The sequence below is a fragment of the Vulpes lagopus genome, chromosome 2 (assembly GCF_018345385.1).
Source record: "Vulpes lagopus strain Blue_001 chromosome 2, ASM1834538v1, whole genome shotgun sequence".
Classification (NCBI taxonomy): Eukaryota; Metazoa; Chordata; class Mammalia; order Carnivora; family Canidae; genus Vulpes; species Vulpes lagopus.
Window position 1 is genome coordinate 5,219,275 of NC_054825.1, and position 21,704 is coordinate 5,240,978.

Consider the following 21,704-nt stretch of genomic DNA (forward strand, 5'->3'; position numbering starts at 1 on the left):
ACTAAACATAGAAAAGAACAGACCACATGGCCAAGTGAAAAAATTTAAAAAAAAAAAAAAAAAAGACAACAAAAATAGAACCACAGGTGGTCAAGATATTGCAGTTAGCGAGCAAGAATGTCAACATAAATACAATTATTATGTTTTAAAACAGGGGAAAAATGGAGAAAAAAAGATGAAAAATAGATGAAGAAAACAGAAGGTAAAATGTGAACGTTTAGTAGAGAAATAAATCTACAGAAAATAATCAGATGAAAATTTAAAACTAAAAAATATTATATATAAAATTGAGAATTCATTACATGGGTAAACTAAAATTAGACCAAGTAAAAGGCAGAATTAGTGAAGTGGAAGATGATCTACAGGAAAATAAATAAGCACAGAGACAGAAAACAGAAAAATGTGTTAGAGAGACATAAGGTATAATAAAGAGGTCAAATACACATGTAATTGAAGTTCCAGAAGAAAATGAGAGACACAATGTGGCAAATACAACACTAGAATAGTTAATGACCATAAATTTGTCAAAATGAATAGAGAAATCAACCCAAAGTCCAAGAAACTCTGAAAATCCAATATAGGATAAATAGAAACCAAAGTATTCCTACACAATCCATAGTAAAACTGCTCCTAACCAAAGAAACAGCAAATTGTAAAAGTACCTAGAGGAAAAACAAGCAAAAAAACACACCATCACCTTCATAGATGTAACAAGAAGTCTGAAAGCCAACTTCTCACAAGAAATTGAGGGAAAACAAGAGAAAAAAATAGTATCTGGAAGAAGAACTGTCAAACTAGAATTCTATATTAAATAAAAACAAGGAGAAAATAAAGGATATTCATATAAACAAAACCTGTAGCTGACTTTTATTAAAAGAAATTATACAAGGAGTTTTTGGGGGGGCAGAAGAAAACTTAACCCATAAAGAAACATGGAATTGAAAGAAAAATGAAAAAAAAACAAGAATAAATATAAAACATATTGAATGAATACTAACTATACAAGATACTGACAGTTGTGTCTTACAAGGCATAAAATACAAGTATATTGAAATGTATAACAATAACAATAAAAAAAGAGATTTCATGTAGAGATGGAGTGTTCTATTCTAGTCACATCTGGTATTATGTAAAGGGTGCAAAAAGTAATCATTTCAATTACTCTGTAAGAATTCAAACACAAGGGCAGCCCAGGTGGCTCAGCGGTTTAGTACCACCCTCAGCCCAGAGCCTGATCCTGGGGACCTGTGATCAATTCCCGCGTTTGACCCAGGATCAAATCCCATGTCAGGCTCCCTGCACGGAGCCTGCTTCTCCCCTGCCTGTGTCTCTGCCTCATTCTCTCTCTCTATGACACTCATGAATAAATAAATAAAATCTTAAAAAAAAAAAAAGAATTCAAACAGACGTGTTGTCATGTGTAAGATAATCATTAAAAGAATAGTAGAAGAATGTGTCAGTAACATGTTAAAAGAGGAGAAAAATGAGACAATAAAAAGAAAATCGTGCTTGGTACAAAAGAACACAAAGAAGGAGAGCATAATATAGATGGGTAAAAGAGAAAATGAACAGAAGAGACAATAGGTGTAAACCCATCACATACAAATAATCTACAACTTCAGTTAAAAGGAGTTTCAAACTGGATGAAAGAAAAGATACAGCTATGTTTTTGTGTGCAAGAGACAGACCTTAAATATAAGGACAAAGAAAGCTTAAAAGGAAAAGAGAAGAGATATTCCATGCAAATATTAACCAAAAGATAAAGGGAAAGTTTTCATATTGATAAAGGGGTACAAGCATCCCTGGGAGACACTCCAGATCATCACAATTAAATGAGTGTGGCAATAGAGTCAAATTAATTTTCTGGTTTCCCAGTACATATGAAAATTATATTTACACTGTAGTGCAGTCTATTAAATGTGTGACAGCATTTTATATATATATTAAAAGGGGGGGGCGGGCAGCCCAGGTGGCTCAGCAGTTTAGTGCCACCTTCGGCTCAAGGAGTGATCCCGGGGACCCGTGATCAAGTCCCGTGTTGGGCTCCCTGCATGTAGCCTGCTTCTCCCTCTGCCTGTGTCTCTGCCTCTCTCTCTCTCTCTCTCATTCTCTATGTGTCTCTCATAAATAAATAAATAAAAATCTTAAAAAAAAAAAAAAAGAGTACATCCCTTCATTTACAAAAATGCTTTATTGCTAAAAAATGTTAAAAATCACCTGGGGTTTCAGCCATTGATAATTGCTAATCACAGAGCATCATAACAAATACAATAAACAAAGTTTGAAATATTTCAAGAATTACCAAAGCACAACACAGACAGGAAATGACCAAATGCTTTTGGAAAAATGGTGCCAACAGACTTCCATAACGCAGGGTTGCCACAAACCTTCCACTTATAAAAACCACAGTATCTGCAAAGTGCAATAAAGCAAAGAGCAATAAAGTGAGCTGTGCCTGTAAATCCACAAGAGAGAGATCACAATCCTAAATCCATATGCCTCCAATAACACAGTTTCAAAATCTGTAAGATGTGAGGCATGAGTCTTCATTATATCGAAATTTCTACCAAGAATCCCTCAAAGATGAAAATTTAATTATTAGTTTCTCTGCTGCCAATCAACATGTTTAAAACACAGAAATGGTTGGTATTTTACAGCACTCCCACTGATGCACCTTTCTGTAATGAAAGGGACGCCTCTGGAGTCTCACCTCTTGGGTTTATCAAATACACCAAGAACAGTCACTTGTTTGACCCACCTTGAGGTGAAGGAAGGGGTGAGGAAAGAACTCAGAGGGATATCAGTAAATAGATAGATGAGTAAGACCTAGTTATCATTCCTTGCCCTATTTACACATGATAAGTATTCATTATCAGGGAATGACAAGATGTTGTCTATTAACTACATTCTATTTTTGTGACCCAGGAAATGATGGCAGAATGACATATCTGCAACAACTTATTCATGATCAATAACTAATTATGCACAAAGCTAACACCAGATGACAGGCAAAGCCTCCAGAAAGCACCGGAAGACAGAAGAAGAACACAGCAATAACTAGCTTTAGTAATTTACTTCAGAAGGTCTGATGCAGGATGTGTCTGTTTTCTGGCTTTCCAGTTAATGTGATCCACCCACACAGAAAACACAGACAAACAAAAACCAGCGGAGAAGTGCCCCTGGCTGTCAGGAATCTTTCTGTGGGTTCTGAACCAATGTCTTTGGGCCAGAGTTTTAAAATTGCTGTTCTCACTTCAAAACAAAACGAGCCTTCTAAACAAAACAGAAAGTATGGATTTGCAAAGTGAGAAAGATAGTGGGATAAGCTTCCATATCTTCATCTCCAACATTTCACCTCTTTGTTCTTTGGAAGAATAACGACTGTCAATTATCTGGGAATTTTACAAAGCTACTACATCACCTGAAAACACAGCACACCATTTTGAAAAAAGAAGGAAAATAAAGAACTCTAACGTTTATTCCAACTGCAAAGAGAAAAACAACTCTTGTCAACTCCAGCTGTGAGCACAATTGTCTTTCTCCCAAGCTAATAAATGTGGTGCAGGTAAGAAAATGGGAGCCCTTGCTTGCTTTTTCCCCCAGCTCTGCAAACACCACACAGGAGAGCTGCTCAGAACTTGTTAAGGAGCAAACACTCCCGACACCCACGTAGGACACAGGACCGCTCTCTCTTTAAGCAGCCTCTACGAAACAGGAATATTATTTCATCTAAAATTCATCCCTCTGGTATCACAGCTGAAGAGCTACTGAAACATACAGTGGGACAACAGGGAGTGGGGGCGAGCAGAATAAAACCCCTCTTAAGTCTTTAGTCCTGTAGTCCGTGAGTTGAAGGCTATGATTTTCCCCCCTCAGAATCTGGGTTCTCAGCAGTTTTAGACTACAGATTTAAATTTAAGAAATATTCTCTTATCTACACAATGTGGCTGTAACTGTTCTAAATTTTAAAGGAAACATATGTTCCTCTCTGCCCTCAGGAATCATAGAAGGCAGCCAAGATACACATTTAGGAAGCAATTAGGAAAAAAATAAGGTCAATAAACTATTAAAGTCTGGGATACAGTCAGGACTCCAAAGCTCATTAAGTACTTATGGAAAGGAGAAGTAAGGGACAAGGGAGGAAGGGGGGAGGGAGGGGACCTCATCATCAAAATCTCTGTGTTCCCTACAATATTCAGATGAGGTCTGAAATGCCCAGACAGGGGCCCTGGAAGCCTTAGGAAGCCTCACTGCCTTTTGGCAACTGCTGCTACTTGCCTTATGACCTCTTTGCACTTTTGTCCTGGACAGTGTCAGCTCTTGACAAATAAGTTATCCCACCAAAGGACTCCTTTGGCCATCAGGCCATGGCTCCTGCAGGGGCCACTCCAGAACAAAGGCAGGCAAGCAGGACCACGCTCTGTGCCAACACCATGCTGCCAAGTGCCAAAGCAAAGGCATTCCTAAGGACATCAAACATAAACGCTTCCCTGGGTCGCAGGCAACAATCAATTGAGCATTTCACTCCACTTCTGCGTAGCACAGTAAGACCGAACCACATCTTTGGGTCACATAGGGCTCCAGTGATTTAAAGCCAAAGAGACTCTAGTGACAGGAGTCTCAGAAATTGACCCCCAAACTAACAGGGAGAGAAGCTCTCAGTGGCCTAATTAAGTAGGACTTTGGAACCCAGAGTAAGCGAGGGGCGTTCTGAGCTGTCAGGTAACAGAAACTCAGGCTAAAAGCATGAGAAGAGAATGTTAATCACCTATCCAATAGATATTTCTCCCTTACTCCTTTACTAAAAGAACTTTGATTTTGTTGAAAGCATCACTAAGCCCATCTAAAACTCCTTACCGACCTCCTTGCATCTAGAGTGGTCATATGACATAGTTCTGAGATGAGAGCATATGACACTTCATAGGGACTAGAAAGTTCTTTAAAAGGGGAGTAACTGGAAGGCTGTTTCCACCACACTTTCCCCTCTATGCTGCTTGGAATGTGGTCCTTGAAACCATAAGATACAGACACAGACCCTAAGGGTGGTGGAACAGAAGGGAAAAAGGAACCAAGGACATGGGGAAACCAGGGATCAAGTGCATGAACTCCAGGATCTTCCTCTGGACCCCATGTTACGTATGCTGGTGGGGAGAAGTGAAGCTCATCTGGTTAAGCCATGTTAAGCTAGGTTTTTCTGTAACAGCAGCCAATCCTAGTCCTAACCTCTCTAAGAGTGATCAAATTCAACAACATTTATGGACCATGGGTCTAAGGTATCATGTCATTTGTAGCTGGAGACCGAAAGAGATCAAGAATAAGATATAACGTTGCCACGGGTCCATTTGGGTGACACCAGTCTTCCCTAGCTGCATGATTTTGTACAAGATTACAGCGTTTACTACAATAATAAGAACACAGATTATCAATGCATAATTTCTTTTGAAATTTCTTTTGATTTCTTTTGATTCCTAGTCTCCGAATGAGAAGGAAAGTCAGCCAGTGTGCTCAAGACGGAAATGACCATCATCAAACCCCGGACTCAATGTCACACTGATTATAAATTGTACAAGATTAAGATTCTTCCAACAAAACATGAAGAATCTATGCATATCCCCTGACTATTCTGTTCTTTCAAGTTCATTCTCTCACCTCACTGTAGGTTTTGGTTTAGAGTAATTAATGATTTGAAGTTAGTAGGGAAATACACAAAAGCAAGATAAGGGGTGTTGGGGTGTCTGGGTGGCTCAGTGGCTGAGCATCCACCTTTGGCTCAGGGCATGATCCTGGGGTCCTGGGATCGAGTCCCGCATTGGGCTCCCTGCATGGAGCCTGCTTCTCCCTCTGCTTGTGTCTCTGCCTCTCTCTCTCTGTCTCTCATGAATAAATAAATAAAATCTTAAAAAAAAAAAAAAAAAAAAGAGGGTGTCAAGAAGTGCATTTTCATAGAATTAATTTTATTGGAAGAAAAATTAAATCCAGGAAAACAAACCTACTTTACTTGGTCAACTTTCACAACTGACAGTGGAAAAATCATTAATGGCTTTGACCTTAAGAAAAGAGAAAGCTCAGAAGCACCTGGGTGGCTCAGTCAGTTAAGCGGCTTCAACTCAGGTCATGGTCTTGAGGTTGGGATTGAGCCCTGTGCACGTCAGGCTCCCAGCTGAGCGGGGAGTCGGCTCCTCCCTCTCCCACTGCTTCCCCCCAACTGCTTATGCTCTCTCTCTGTGAAATAAACAAAATCTTTTAAAAAAGAAAGAAAAGAGAAAGCTCGGTCTACAGCCAGATTCATGCCTACCCAGAATTAGCAAAATAGAAGAGCATGCCTTGGATGCCTGAGTCAAGGATGACAGCATGTGACCTCAAACCATTGTGTCTTCACACAGTGGCAGTGTAGAGATTGTTGTCTACATCATGTCAACTTCAGAGAGAACACAAGTACAATAAGCCTTAACCAGTAACATAGAGGCTGTAACCACTGATCACCACTGTAATCAACATGGGTCCTACCCTGTGTATGACTTTTCCAGATCTACACACAGTCAATAACTTGCTCCTCTGGCTTTATTTGCACCACGGTGTACACAAGATTGGATTCTGAATACCCTCCCTTCCTTCTGAGCCCTTCTGGAAAAGGCAAGCTCAGGGCAACAATGATAAAATGAAGAGGAATAATGAGGGGCTGATTTGGGTCTAGACACTGGTTCAATGACCAGTAGTCACTCAGACATTTCAAGAGCATCATGCTTTTAAAAAGATGATGTGTGTTCTCTAAATGAGAGGGACGTCAGTTTGTATAACTCCATCTCTGTGTGTAGACCTCACGACAAGAACATCAACCTTGAATAATCAACGTGCGCCAACATCACTCAGAGTAGGTCACCCAATGCAGCTAGCTGTCCTGCCACAGAAAAAAAGCAGAGTCCACTTCAACACTCAACACTCAATCTCTCCCATTTCCACATCTCTTCATTCATACAAGTACATATTGTGGGCCACCAGGAAGCTCTGGTTTTAGCACAGCTCTTAATCACAGATACCTGGAAACATATTAATGTTCTCTATAAAATAACAAAGTTATCAACACCCCAAGCCACTTTCAGGTTCAAAAACAATTCCTAAATTCATCCAGATAGGATGAAAAAGAAGTCACTGAGATAATCAACTAAGTGTCCATTCACCTGGCAATTCCACACATGAGACCATCTCTCTAGAAACAAAATATTATTCTGGTTGAAGGAAGGAAAGAGAGGAAGCCCCCCAGTCTTCCCCAGTGAGGCAATTTAACTTGGTTTTAGCCTCTTGTTGAACATTTTTTTTAACATTTTTTTTTTTTTTAAATTTATGATAGTCACACAGAGAGAGAGAGAGTAAGAGAGGCAGAGACACAGACAGAGGGAGAAGCAGGCTCCATGCACCGGGAGCCTGACGTGGGATTCGATCCCGGGTCTCCAGGATCGCGCCCTGGGCCAAAGGCAGGCGCTAAACCGCTGCACCACCTAGGGATCCCTGGCCTCTTGTTGATGCTTGTTTTAATTGTTTGCATTTTCAAGGCTTTTCTCTGGAGGAAGATATACTGAAACGAACTTCAGAGCCCTCGGTATACACCCTGCACTACCTCTGGTGATATGGAATACCTCCAGTGGTCAGTGTTTTACACACATGCACACATTTCAGGCTCAGGAACAGGGCTTGCTACTCAAACCTGTGCTTACGTTTCACGGCACTGGGAGTAGTGACACTACAAGTGGGCAACCCCAACATGGAACAGCTATCTATTATACTGTTCTGCCACTCTGGAAAGCAAGGCAAGGGAGGAAAAAGAAGAGAGGAAGGGAAGGAGGGAGGGGAAGAGAGAACGAAAAGGAAGGAAGGAAAAGATGTCCTAAGATCCTCTCAGAGGCCCGGCATGGGCAACACTTACTGGTTGAACAGGATCCTGGAGCGCACGATGAATTTGAAGATATACTCCAAAGCCTTCATAGCTTTGTACAGCTGCTCGTTTATTCCCGGCTTCTCAGCATTGTCCACGTAGTTCCTTAAAACTTTGGTCAGCTTCCTATTCACAATGGGATCACAAATTAATTAATATGTTTAGAAGATTACGGTATCTCAAGTTCTTCACTGGGGCAGAAATACACAAGTGGATTATTGTTATTTTGCTTCACACTTGTCAGTAGATGAATATTTATAAAACATATTGGAAACGGATTAAAAGGGAGCCATGAGGTAACACTCAGAGGAGCGAGATCTAAACAGAGAAAAAGTGTTTTTCTAAGTTTTAGTTGCTTTTCTAAGCATTTAAATGTAATTTAAGTTACATTTAAATCTAACCTTCACAACAACACAACAATTATTACTTTAGAATATAACAATAATAATTGGGTATAAGAGCAGGTATATTATCCCTAATTTACAAGTGATGAAGCCCAGGCTTAGACAGATAAACAGCTACATAAAATTGAAGAGATTCTCTTCATAGCCATACCCGTTTTGTGATAGGTTTTTTTTTTTTTTGACATCAAGCATGTATTATTTTCCAATGACAGAGGCAGTGATGACAATAAATGACTTTTAATTCTGCCGAACCTTCTACATTTTCTACTATTACTGGCCCATAAACTAATAATCGTTGTCTATTATTTATAAGGCTGACCCTCAAGCAATGCTTCTAAATCATATAAGAACAGCTAAATGAACTATAATACAGTTTCTGGTTTTAGGGTACTGGGCTGCACTATCATTCTCCAAAAACTAGCCCCCTATGTGCAGTCTATATGACAACAACCAACAAGATTACCCCTTTAAGCAAACTTCTCTGATCCCCAACTTTTCATGGCATCAATAAGAACTCACTGTGGCTTTTTAAATATTCATTATGCTCCTAAAAATAACCTGGTAGGGCAATGCCAGCATTTCCAGCTAAGTCGTGAGCCCGTATACACCAGACTGTTAGTTGAGACTAAGATTAAGATACCTGTTAAGAGCTACTGTATGTTGGTAAATTGAACACCAATAAAAATTAATTTATTAAAAAAAAAAAAAAGAGCTACTGTAACTGGCATTAGGGAGGACCCCACAACAGTCCTGAGCATAACCACTGTCCTGATAAATCACAACAATAAGCTTTCTGGGCGACCAAGGGGACATGAAGTCATTTCTAAGACTCATCACGTTGCAGAACCCTAGCAAAGAAATCTGACACTTCCAGAAGAGCCTCCCTGCAAGGTGGTTGGGAAGAAGCCCGGCCAGAAGGGCCCTCTCCCCTGAGGCTCCCCTGGCTCCCATGTTGGGAAGGGCAGCTCACCACACAGGTCTTCTGGTGGTTCTCAAGGCACAGTAGAGCATCCGAAGCCCTCCCACAAAAGCTGTTTCACCTGATTTAACTTATTTTCTCATACTTACTGAGCAGACACAATTTCTTATTAAACCCATGGATATCCCAAGAAATATATACTCCATAGAACATGTCTTAGGTATTTTCCCAACAGATTAATCAAAATTACATAAATAGATGATAGAGAGACAGATAATAGATAGAATTCAGAAGGAATGATCTGCAAAGACAATGACCCAGGCCCAGGAAATTAATGAGGAAGTCCAAAGACCCAGATCCGCATGAGCCAGGCCATCTGTAATGGCAGAAAGATCAAGCCTCCTCCTGGCACTAACTGAGAGGAACAGACAGAATGGAGCATCACTTAAGTGGAGGCAAGCCCTAAACCAGCTCTAGGAAAACGAGCTCTGTGGACAGAAAGGAGCCCGTCCCGGCTGGTCTTCTGAAAGAAGGGTCCCCGAAGCTAATGCCTCCCTCCCTTCTCGACTGGCTGGGCGCTGGTCCCTCTGCTGGGGCTCCAGCACCTGGGCCACCCATGCAGGGAGCCAGAGAACAGAACCGGGAGGTCGCGGCTACGGCCCAGGCATCTTTTAGTTCTTCTCCTAGAGTCCTCTGTGAAGAAAGGCTGATGATCTCAACAGCATCAGAGGAAAGAGGTAAACTACCTGGGAGAGAGTCGAGCCTAGGTCCATGCCTGCCGAGGCTTCTACGGGGCAATGGCTGGGAGGCCCTCCGTGAGGAGCGTCCCCCGGCCCAGAGACCACCATGAGCACTCCATCAGCGCAGAGGATCTTCCACAATTAGGCTAGTGCTGCATGAATCACAGTTACCTCCTTTGGCATGCCATGACTTAACTATCAGACTCACACACCCAGGAACCGCTCGGGGCTGGCGACTTTATCAAAACATGGTAAAAATAGTTATTCTCCAAAACAAATCTCCTTTTCTGCAGATTACAGTGGCTGGATGGGAGGATACGGATTCTCAACCCAGTCTCATCCTATCTGAAAGATACAACAGCACTTTTTTGTTTCTTCCGTTAAGGAACTTGCCAAAGAGTCCCCAACCTTCCCTTTGCCCCATGTGACAAAGGCATAGAAAGAGCAGTGCCAACCGAAGGTCTGGAAAACAGCAGGGGAAGCTTACTTACTGTGCTGATTTTCTGAAATTCAAGTACAAGAGATAATCTGAGAAGAGCTGTTTGGCCACATTTCAACAAAGACGCAGAAATGTGAACATGACTCAGATGGCGATTGCGCCGCATTAGGAGCACCTCACAGGCCACTCCAGGAAACCCCACTTGGTTTCCAAAGCAAGAGGGTGCAATGTGGTCCGCCCTCCCCGGGGTCTCAAAGGACCTGTCCCAAGTCAAACTGGACGTCTCCACTAAAAGAACAAATCTTTTTAAACAAACATTTATTAGCAAGCACAAAGCTCTCTTCCCACTTGGGGCTCTACCCACCCCCTTGCAATAGACGTGCACCAGAGGCAGGCATGGAAAGAGCCCCAGGACAGGATGACAGACATCACACACATAGCAGGCATCATCAGACCTCTGACCCTGAGCCTTGTGGCTGCATACAGGCAAGGAAACAGATTCTGACTTGAATATGGTCAAGACACACCATTTCCAGTGATTCTAAGGGAGGATGTTCTTAAGGAAATTATTTAAATCTTTTATCAAAAAATAAAAATAAATAAATATTTTTTCATTGCAACTCTCACATCTCAAAGTTGGAATAAACGCCAATAAATCCCACTGTGAGAGAGGCACAAGGGAACTCATCCTAATCGTTCTAATAATAATGAAACCTAACAATTGCTTCGTGCTTTCTAAGTGCCAAGATTTACTCCAAACACTTAACATGTAATAACTCATTAAAATTCTCAAGAAAGGGGAGCCTTGGCTGGCTCAGTCAGTGAAGCGTCTGCCTTTGGTTCAGGTCATGATCCCAGGGTCCTGGGATTGAGCCCCGCACTGGGCTCTCTGCTCAGCAGGGAGTCTGCTTCTCCTTCTCCCTCTGCTATTTCCCCGACTCATGCTCTCACTCACTCTCTCTCAAATAAATAAAATCTTTAATAAGAACAAATTTTTTTTTAATAAGGAAAATTCTCAACAAACCCTAAGACCATGCCCATCTTACTGATAAGAAGGCTGAGGTCGAGAGAGGTTAAGAAATTTAAACTTTTAAGTGACAGAGCTGTAGGGGAAGCTGGTTCCTGGACTGTGCTGGTCAACAACAGGCGAGCCACCTCTCAGTCTGGGAAATCCCACACTTGCTCTGGCTGCTAATAGACACCCGGGGACAGGAATGGGGCTACGGGCACAGGCCAAGAACACCTGGGTGGGCAGTCAGAATCCAAGTGAGTTACAGCAGAAGCGTCTAGAACAAAAAGGAAGGACCTCTTTAAAGAGCAAAAAGATACACTGAGAAGTACAGAACTAAATTTTATTCAAACTAAACAACCAATGATCTCAAATCAGGAACATATCCATTTACTCATTTGCCAAAAGCTGGTTGGGAAGCTGCAGTGAGGCCTACATCAGTTTCATGGAAAAAAAACTGAAAATTTCAAAGACAAATGGAAGGTATAGAGGAGGACAAGAATTTATTTCAGAGTGTTAGGATAATCTATCACATACTGCCTTTCAGCAAGGTTTTCAGATCTGTTAACAGGAAAACAATAATAAAAATTATCCCCGTAAATTCAGAGTTGGGGGACTGGGGGGGGGGGGGGCAAATATACAACCAGAGACAAAAGTGTATGAAAAAGGCACTTCGGGATGCCTGAGTGGCTCAGTGATTGAGCATCTGCCTTTGACTTAGGGCATGATCCCGGAGTCCTGGGATGGAGTTCCACATTGGGCTACCTACAGGGAGCCTGCCTCTCCCTCTGCCTGTGTCTCTGCCTCTCTCTCTGTGTCTCTCATGAATAAATAAATAAAATCTTAAAAAAGAAAAGAAAAAGGCACTTAATAACAAACACAGAAAATGAAGTATTGGTTTTAAAACAACAAAAATGAACTTACGTGTAGGCTAATGTTGCACTGAAGTGTTTCTTAATGTAGGTTTCCAGAACAGGATTAAAATGCTGAAATTTCCTGTCAGCAATTAGTCCAATGATAAACACCTGTTCAATTAATCAATATTTTCATTAGTAAAATACTGCAAGCCTCCTCTGAATCATCTGCACTGCGGTGGGAGTCTGTGATTGAGAACATTTTCAGATGTTACCCCTTCTTACCCCACAAATGACATTGGCCTCACTACAGTTGTCCCACTGAAAGCAACTCTGTGCATCACAATCCAGCCACCTGGACTGGATTTACCACAGAAAACACTTCCAAGGTGACTGGGAGGGATCCCCTCCCCTGGCTTCAAAGGCTGCATCATGAAAAGCACCTCAACATCTGAGCAGAAAAAAAGTAGAGGCCACTTACCAGAGCATCAAACACCAGTGTATCAAACGTCTCGCTCTCAGAGTTCTCCATCATGATGTTGAAGAGGGCATCCAAGGTGTCCTGGAGGAACTGCAGACACACCAAATGTCAGCGGACAAAGTAAACTCACCTTGCTGTCCCCAGCCTAGAATAACTATCGCACCTGGGGTGTGGCCATACCCCAGGCACCCACCTTTCCCAAATGTCACCAATGAAGCTATGCACTTTAGAGACCGTTCCCAGCCATTAGACACACAGGATGAAAACTGAGATGAGTGAACTCAGAACCAAAGACATGGCACCCTGAGCTGAGCAGAGGAGGACTTGTAACAGGGGGGCCCTATGGTCCCCTCCCCATAAGACTCATTCAACCCTTTCTCTGATCTTCACCAGTCTGGTGACAAACAGCTCAATAGCAGCTCTAGGAAAACTGGCCTTGTCTCCTCCCGAATGCTGAGTCTAGGACCTGAGCTCAGGAGGGGACAGAAGCCACACAGGGACAAACCTCCAGCTGAGGATAATAAAGGACCTTCCACAGACCCAGATGCCCATAGATGGAGGAGGTGTGGGACTCTGAAACTGGGGCACCCAGCAGGACACCAGGAAGCACATGGCATTCAAGAGTAATTTAGAAATTCCCTGTATAGCCTACGATAACTCACCAAATAAATATGAGAGTACAGAATGACAAACCATCAGGAATTAATTAAGGAAAGAAAAAATTAGGAGACTCCAAAGGTATGTCACACCCAGAAACCAGCTTCCAAGTTTTTCACCTCCACCTTCCCCTGAAAGAAGCGTAAGACCAAGAAAGACTATCTTGGAGGGAATGAGTTCCCCGTTGGTGGAGGAGTTCAAGAATACACAGAATGCCCCGTGACAGAACAATGGCCTCAAAAGAGAATAAAGTATACATAAATCATTAGTCATTAGAGATCTGCAAATCGAAACCACAGTGAGGTAGCACTTCACACCCACAGAGCAGCTATCGTCAAGATGCAAGCAGCACAGAAGGTGTGGGCAAGGATGGGGGGGGACCAGAGCCCTTCCGTGTCATCGGTGAAAATGTAAACAGTGCAATGGTGTCGGAAAACACTGTGACAATTCCTCAAAGGGTTAAATGTACATTTGCCCCGTGAGCAATCATGCGAAGGCATGTAGCCAAATGAATGGAAAACCTATGTCCACACAAAACCTTGTACACAAATATTCATGGCAGCTTTACTCATAAACATCAAAATGTGGGAAACATTTTGTGGGACCCAAATGTCCACGGAAGAACAAACTGGCGTATCCATACGCTGGAATATTTATTATTCTGCCATAGAAAGGAATGAAGTTCTGATACATGCCACGTCATGCTCTGAAATCCAAGCATTGTACTAACTGGAAGAAGGCAGTCACAAAAGGCTATGTATTGTATAATTTGATTGATATAAAATAACCAAAAATAGTCAAATCCATAGAAACAGAAAGTAAATTATGGTTGCAGGGACAGTAGGGAGTAACTGCTGACAGGTTACAGGGTTATTTTTTCTTGTGACGGAAATGTTCTGGAATCAGACAGTGAAGATGGTTGCACAACTCTAGAATATACTACCACCATGTGCGAATTAAGAATTATGAAGTCACAGGCTCCTCGGACTGGGCCAGCCAGGCTCCCCAAACCCTCATCTGTGCCACCCACCACCTGCCACCTATTTTATCCCAGGAAGTGTCATCATCACATACAAGCAGCGGGGAAATGAAACCACCTCATCCAGCAGGTGCTCTGGTCTGAACATCAAGGCCTTTACCAACCCCTCAATCATTGGGGCCCATACCAGCTCATCACTTTTGTATTATTTCCCATCATATTCAGTTTGTAAAATCTTTGCAAAGGTCAAAACTTTACGCCATCTGCTAATTGCCCAATGTTACTACCAATGGACTCGCCAGGTGCCAACCCCTGGCTCATTTCGCTTCACACAGAGCCCCTGTAGTAGGTCTACCCATCCCAGCCAGACCAACGACATCATCAGGAGCACAGAAACATGGCGGCAGGGATCCCTGGGAGGCGCAGCGGTTTAGCACCTGCCTTTGGCCCAGGGCACGATCCTGGAGACCCAGGATCGAATCCCACGTCGGGCTCCCAGTGCATGGAGCCTGCTTCTCCCTCTGCCTGTGTGTCTGCCTCTCTCTCTCTCTCTCTCTCTCTCTCTGTGTGTATGTGACTATCATAAATAAATAAATAAAAATTAAAAAAAAAAAAAAAAGAAACATGGCAGCAGAGAGTTGGAGCCTCCCCAACCTGGCTCTCAAGCCTCAGGGGCACAGGGACACCACATCCTGAAGGAGGCCCCTCACACAAAGCCATAAACGCGTTTCTTCTGACACCCGCCCGCTCTCGAAGACTAGCCAATGGAGGCCCCAAATCACCATTTTCATTTTCCATCAAAATGGGAAACTGTATCTTTTACTAATTAAGCAAATACTGTTCATCACCAATCAATGTCATCTCTCTACTATCAGTCAAGAATATATACAGGGGAGGAGGTTTGAATGAATGGAATAAGCTCAGTCTACAGCACCCTCAAACAGAGTAAAAGGAGCCCCGTGCAGGCTAGGAATCCCTCCAGCACTGGCTCCCAGTAGCAGCCGTGCGGCCTTAGGCAAGTCCCTTCTTTCTAGACCTACTGGGTACACAAGATGCGCCAGTGATGGACGGACCAGCCATCCAGACCTGCGGTACGAGTGCACTGGAAGGAGGTAGGTTGGTGAAAAACATTTCCAGGGCTGAACAACAGGATCTGGTAACAGATGAGGTAAGGGGAGTGAAGGACAACCAGAAGACAAGATGGTTCTGGGTCCTCTCCTTTCGTGTAACAACAGGCCAACAGAAATACAGCTAATTCCTGAAGTGATACAGGGATTTAAAAATGAAAAAGGACAAAAGTCTCATTAACTGTGTATCTTCTAAAGTTACATTAACTTATTCACTCAGTTTCCATCCGAATCAGGGAAGTTCCAGAACCCAGGGAAGTTTAAAATGCAATTAACATTGTCCAAGCCAGAGGTAGCAGACAAGAACCTCAAAAGATGATTAAAATTAGAAGATTAGCAAGGATATGTTTGAATGGTTATACAATGAATTTCAGAAAGTGGTGCAACCAAATTAATTTATACTGAAGTTAACCACATTGCTGCTTAATTAAGGCCATTTTAAGTAATTAATTTTTACAGAGATAAGGCAGTCTCCTTCTGCAAGCATCTCTCATGGAGAGCAAAGGACTGAGCCAGGGACAGACAGACCGGGCTGTAGACACCTCGTTCACAGAACACCACCAGTGGGGACCAGCTTATCGTCTGCAGGCCAAATGGGACATGCTAAATTTGGAAACAGGTTTCCTTACATGAAAGACAAAGGGCACACGGGTGGCCCAGTCGGTTGAGGCTCTTGGTTTCAGCTCAGGTCAGGATCTCAGGGTCTTGGGATCGAGCTTCCGACTCAGTAAATAATCGGCTTGATATTCTCTCCCCCTCTCCTTCTGCCCCTCCTGCTCCTGCATCTCTCTCTCTCAAACAAATAAGTAAATCTTAAAAACTAAATAAACAAAAGGAAAAGTCCTTGGAGCCAATGAGAGATAAGAACGGTCTAATATGAGAAGCAACGTTTCCCTAATGAAGAATTACAGAACTGGAGTGCTCCAAGGGATGGCAGATCACCCCGGTGGTCTGACTGTCCTATCAGGCAGATAAGGAATCAAGAGGGTACGTGACATTTCTGCAGAGCCTGCTCTGTGTGAGGCTATGCGTCCAAGATCACATGGGGGAAAGAAATAAATGGCCAAGACAAGACTCTCAAGGCTGTGACCTTCCTGACACACCACCCATCTCTCCAGGTCAACTGCAGAAGTTCTGGGTGAATCATGAGCCTGGGCCGATACTGGGGATGGGTAACGACGCTGATAAGATGGTAACAAGAGAATTGAACACTGCCTGAGCACTGCCCATGTGCCAGATCCAGGCTACGTGTCTCATTAACCTCCAAACGACCCTATGAGCAGGTATTACTACTATCTCCATTATACAGCAAGAGAAAAAAAAAACAAAAAAAAAAATACAGCAAGAGAAAAAAAAAACAAAAAAAAAAATACAGCAAGAGAAAGTAAGCCTGGACGAGGTGATCTCACCCTCCTCTGTCCCACACTGAGGACCCACTAGAAGAGGAGCCAGAACCCAAGACTGGGTTGATCCCAGAGCCCATTTCCTTCACTGTGAAGCCAGTCAGCCCCCACAACTGGAATCCAAGCCAGAGTCTGTCCACTTACAGGTGCAGGTCAACATCCATTGGAGGGATTATAACCAGAACCCCATGCTACCATGGAGGGAGTGCCCAGATCTGTTAACACGTGGAAGAAAAACCTAACAAGCAACCCCTGGTCTGTGTTACCTTCACCACTTCGCCGCCATCCACCTTCATCAGCTGTCTCAAGTTCTGCTGCAGCAAGCTGGTGTTGGAACGCCACTTCAAGAGCCCCAGCAGGTCCACTGAAAACACAGAACAAGTTTCAGCAAAGAGCTTCAGCTCCCTTAGTCACCTATCAGGGGAGGGTCTCGACACAATTTTGAAATGGAAAAAAATCAGCCCTATTTGGAAACATTTGCTCACTTAAGACTTCATAACCTTCTAGAACATACTTGACACCTAATATGGGTGAATTCATTATTTGAAACTGCATTTCCCGTGAAATTATTTCCACAGTGATACTTAAAAATGCATCTGAGGGGGCACCTGGATGACTCAGGCAGTTGGGTAGCGCTGACTCTTGATTTCGGCTCAGATCAGGATCTCAGGGTGCAAGGATCAAGCCCCAGCTCAGCCTCCTCGCTCAGTGGGGAGTCTGCTTGAGATGCTCTCTCTCACCCCCTCTGCTCCTCCTCCCACTCACAAGTGCTCACAATGATTCTCTCTCGCTCCCACTCTCGCAAATAAATAAATATATATATATTTTTAAATGCACTGGGGAGGGATGCCTGGGTGGGGTGGCTCAGTGGTTAAGCATCTGCCTTTGGCTCAGGGCATGATCCTGGGTCCGGGGATCAAGTCCCAAGTCAGGTTCCCTGTGAGGAGCCGGCTTCTCCCTCTGTCTCTGCCTCTCTCTGTGTATCTCTCATGAATAGATAAATAAAATCTTTCAAAAAAAAATAAAAATAAAAAACAAAAATGCATTGGGGAGCTTAAGAAAAAAGGGCTGGCCTTTCCAATCTGCAAGAAGGTAAACTCAGCCCAGCAGAGAGACTGGAAGAAGCCTGCTTATACATAAAGTCCTGCCCTGAAACCCTCTACCAAGTGGATTTTTCCTACTTGAGAACATGGCTTTTTTTTTCTTTTAATTAAATAACATACAATAAGAAATGTACATTCAGGTACAGAAACTGTAAGGTGACAGGAAGCCTGAACTGCAGGGCAACTGCTGCCCTCACCCTGGCCTGGCCTTCCATGGCTGTTTGTTTCTGATGGTTGAATTTTTGTTGTTTGTTTTCTAATAGAAAAAACACGGGCTGAATAGATGGATTTTTAGAGACTAAATGTGGAAGACAATGTCCAGAAATGATTTTGTTTAAGGCAGCAAGACGTTCTTAAGGCATAAAGACAGAAGCCAAAGCATCTCTAGGAAAGAACATGTGCCCACACAATCTTCACTTGAACTTATATTAATATCCCATTATGTGAAGAAAATAACACAATTAGCAAGTGTATCCAATTTACCTTTTACACTCAATGGGAACAAACTTTAGCTACACAGAGTGTCTCCATAAATACAAAGCAAAACAAAAAAACCCTGATTAATACTGAGAAGAAACACACAATTTTGGCATAGGTAGGATTTCCGGGAACACAAAATACTTATTTGAGGACTGAACCACACAAAAGGCGTTATTCACATGATGAGCACCAAACATTCATTTTCATTCATTTGCCCTCACCCCCAAGTACAGCTGACAAGGGGACCCGTGGACATGAAGAGAGGACAAAACTTGAAGCACCGTGCCATGTGTAAGCAGAATTCAAACGCCCGCCAGGCAACGCTGCCACTCCCTGACCTTGGGCTTGCAACCTTACCTCAGTTTACCTATCTGAACGACGGGGTACGATGTTGCCAAATTGCAGGACTGGTGCCAGAATTAAATGGTGTCATGTAGCGAACATGCTCAGCAAGAGGCCCAGCATGAAGACAGACAACACCGGTCGGTCAACAAGAGGATCAGGATGTGAAGATTTTAGCCACCCATGGTGAAAGTTAACGTGTTCTCATTTCTAAATGAAAGGTAACGAATCATCGTCCTTTCTAAAGGATGGTGAAGTGATGACAAAGGCCACATCCTGCCTGGACATGCTCTTGATCCCAGGGTTAAGGGAGATTTCCATGTCAGAAGAGTTTCCTTTCATGGAAAGTAGATAATAATCTGGATTCCATTCATGCAAAGTTTAGTAGTGCCTTAGGTAGGAGGGAGGCGGAGGCTGACCTCTGTACTGTAAATCTGAGAAAAGGAACAACTGGCAAAAGAACAGTGGAAAAAGGCCTCTGAGGAGGGGGAGCACATTTTAAGAAAACAGAGGTGAGCAGTGGCCCCAGCACCCGGGTCAGCCCGGCGCACCTCCTCGTCCCAGCCCTTGTTCCCCCAAAGCCACCCATAGTTTGGCCCATGGTCATCTTGTGTTTCGTGACTTCTAATTACATAGGAAGCTAATTGAGAAGAGGAATCCCATCCTATACTTCTCTTTCTATCCCCGAAAGCATCCAGTAGTGCTGAGAACAGAGATGTTTAATACAAACCTCGATGAATAATTCAGCCACCGCTTTTCCCCTAAGTGATGGAACTCCCATGGAACAAATCACGGTCACAGGAAAAATGACTCCCGGAATGAGAATCTGGGACTCAGTGCTCAGATGCCAAGCGGAGCAGCTCCGTCTTGTGTACCACCTGCCACACCACCATCCCGCAAAAAGGAATCATTGGCTGGTGTGCGATGAAAGCCAAAAGATGTCCCCTTCGCTCTCGATGAGCAAGATCACCCCGGAATCTCCTTGTTGCCCAGCAACAGCTGCTGCCAAGAGCTGGGCGCTCGCTCCCTTGGTTCCAGGGAGGAAACCACCCAGTCACTGGTGACAGCCAAGGAGCCGGGAGGTGCGAGGAGGGTCGACATCACACCCCTGGGAGATTTCTGGTTCACTGTCCCCTTCTCCAGCAATATGTGGCTTGAGACTTCCGTGGGTGGGCCTCTCAACCTAACTGCTCTTTGGAACATTGTTTTGATGGGAAAATCTGTTCAAGCCCCAAATAACAACTTCCAAACATACTTCTGGAGCATGACCAATGCATAAGATGGGTGGCTTCCTACCCATCCTGAGGTACCCATCCTGTAGAGACAATGGCAATACACAGCCGCTCTCATTTGTCTTGGCACATAATGAAAAGCTGAAGCGCCACATATACAGGGCAGTGACTCACCAAATGCCATTACCCTGAGTTTAGTGAGGCCCTGGATCGTGTAGCTGTCAGGCTAGCAAACTAGTAGAGCCATATCCAGAGAATAACATTTGACCTGTGGAGTCCCCCTTTTTTCCATACCAGCACCTGCCTTGCTGACCATGTGCTCCCTGGACATTCTGCAGCCCTCTCCGTGCTTGCACAGAACCCGATGCTGAGGGAAGGGTTCAAGTCTGTTTATGGAGATTACTGCACACCACCAGCTAAGGGTAACTCATAATGCTTCGGGCAAACCATGATGATGAAAGTAGCATCAGACAGATGTGTCCAAATGGTCTTCATGCGTTTGGGAGACACGTTCCTCCACACAGGTGACTCACAAGACAAACAGTGAGGATGCACAGTTTGTACAGCAAAGGGGAGAAGGCAGGCACGGAAAACTGCGCACCGAGCACCAGGCCTGCTCTCCACTCCAAAGCCATGGCTTCCAGATGATGAGGTTACTCTGTGCTGCATTTATCCTGTTACAGTGCAAACAATGACCGTTCCTCGGGCAAATCTAAGACTACCACCAAGATTTACGGACAATCCCCAGGGACACAATTCAAGATACCAACAAACATTAATAATCGAAATCCATATTGGGTGGCTAAGAGGAAAAAAATTGGATTTTCAAGCTGAGTTTCGAGACAGCATAAAGTAAGTCACTCTGCACAGCCGTGATATGGTCACATTTGGGGGATGCAATTTTTAAACGTACGAAGTGTGCAGAGGAGCCTCTGTTGCATCCAGACAGTGTGCTGTGAATGAGAAGTGCCCCTGGCCACACAGTCACGTTGCTGGGGAGTCTGCAAGCAGTGCTAACAAGTCAAGGCAGCCTGGCTGGCAGAGCACAGGCCGAGCAGGCACCACTTGACACTGAGCTTCGGTGTGATTCCATCAGCCAGGTGCCTTATCTCACGGCCAGGGGAACCAGAAATAGCATTAAAACCAACCTTTAAAAGTAAAGATAAGTGGTAATTATGTCAGTGAATAGCTGGGAGATGGAAGACGTACACAGAGTGGGCGCCTCAGATCATACAGTTTGCCTAACGCTCACATCCTCACGGAGCCCTCTGAGACACACATTACACCTACATGGGTGCAGAGATGAGGGAAATGAGGTTCAGACAGTTTCACAGGGCCTTGGTTCAAGGTCACTTCCAGGGTTACATTTCCAAGGGCTCAATACCAGGTCCTCGGTCTGGCTCCAAATCCCGTGTCTTCCCTTATACCATGCCACCTTCCTGTGGCCAAAAACCTTTCTTTTACAGCAATCCCACTGGTTTACCTCACTTTAAGTTTAATCATTAGACCAAAATTGTAGTGTTTTTGTTTTTGTTTTTGTTTTTTACTTATTTATTCATGAGAGATACAGAGAGTGAGAGAGGCAGAGACACAGGCAGAGGGAGA

At 43.6% G+C, this 21,704-nt stretch overlaps 1 protein-coding gene across 2 annotated transcripts in view; it reads right to left on the reverse strand.

Moving 5' to 3' along the window:
• The window catches only part of DOCK1 (dedicator of cytokinesis 1), a 497,787-nt gene that overhangs the window by 368,622 nt on the left and 107,461 nt on the right, over positions 1–21,704 (reverse strand). For both annotated transcript variants that reach the window (XM_041744687.1, XM_041744686.1), the window contains exons 19-22: positions 17,209–17,306; positions 12,777–12,866; positions 12,366–12,466; positions 7,922–8,056 (exon numbers count right to left, since the gene is read on the reverse strand). In XM_041744687.1, the coding sequence (XP_041600621.1) occupies positions 7,922–8,056; positions 12,366–12,466; positions 12,777–12,866; positions 17,209–17,306 (424 nt within the window). The remainder of the gene's footprint in view (positions 1–7,921; positions 8,057–12,365; positions 12,467–12,776; positions 12,867–17,208; positions 17,307–21,704) is intronic.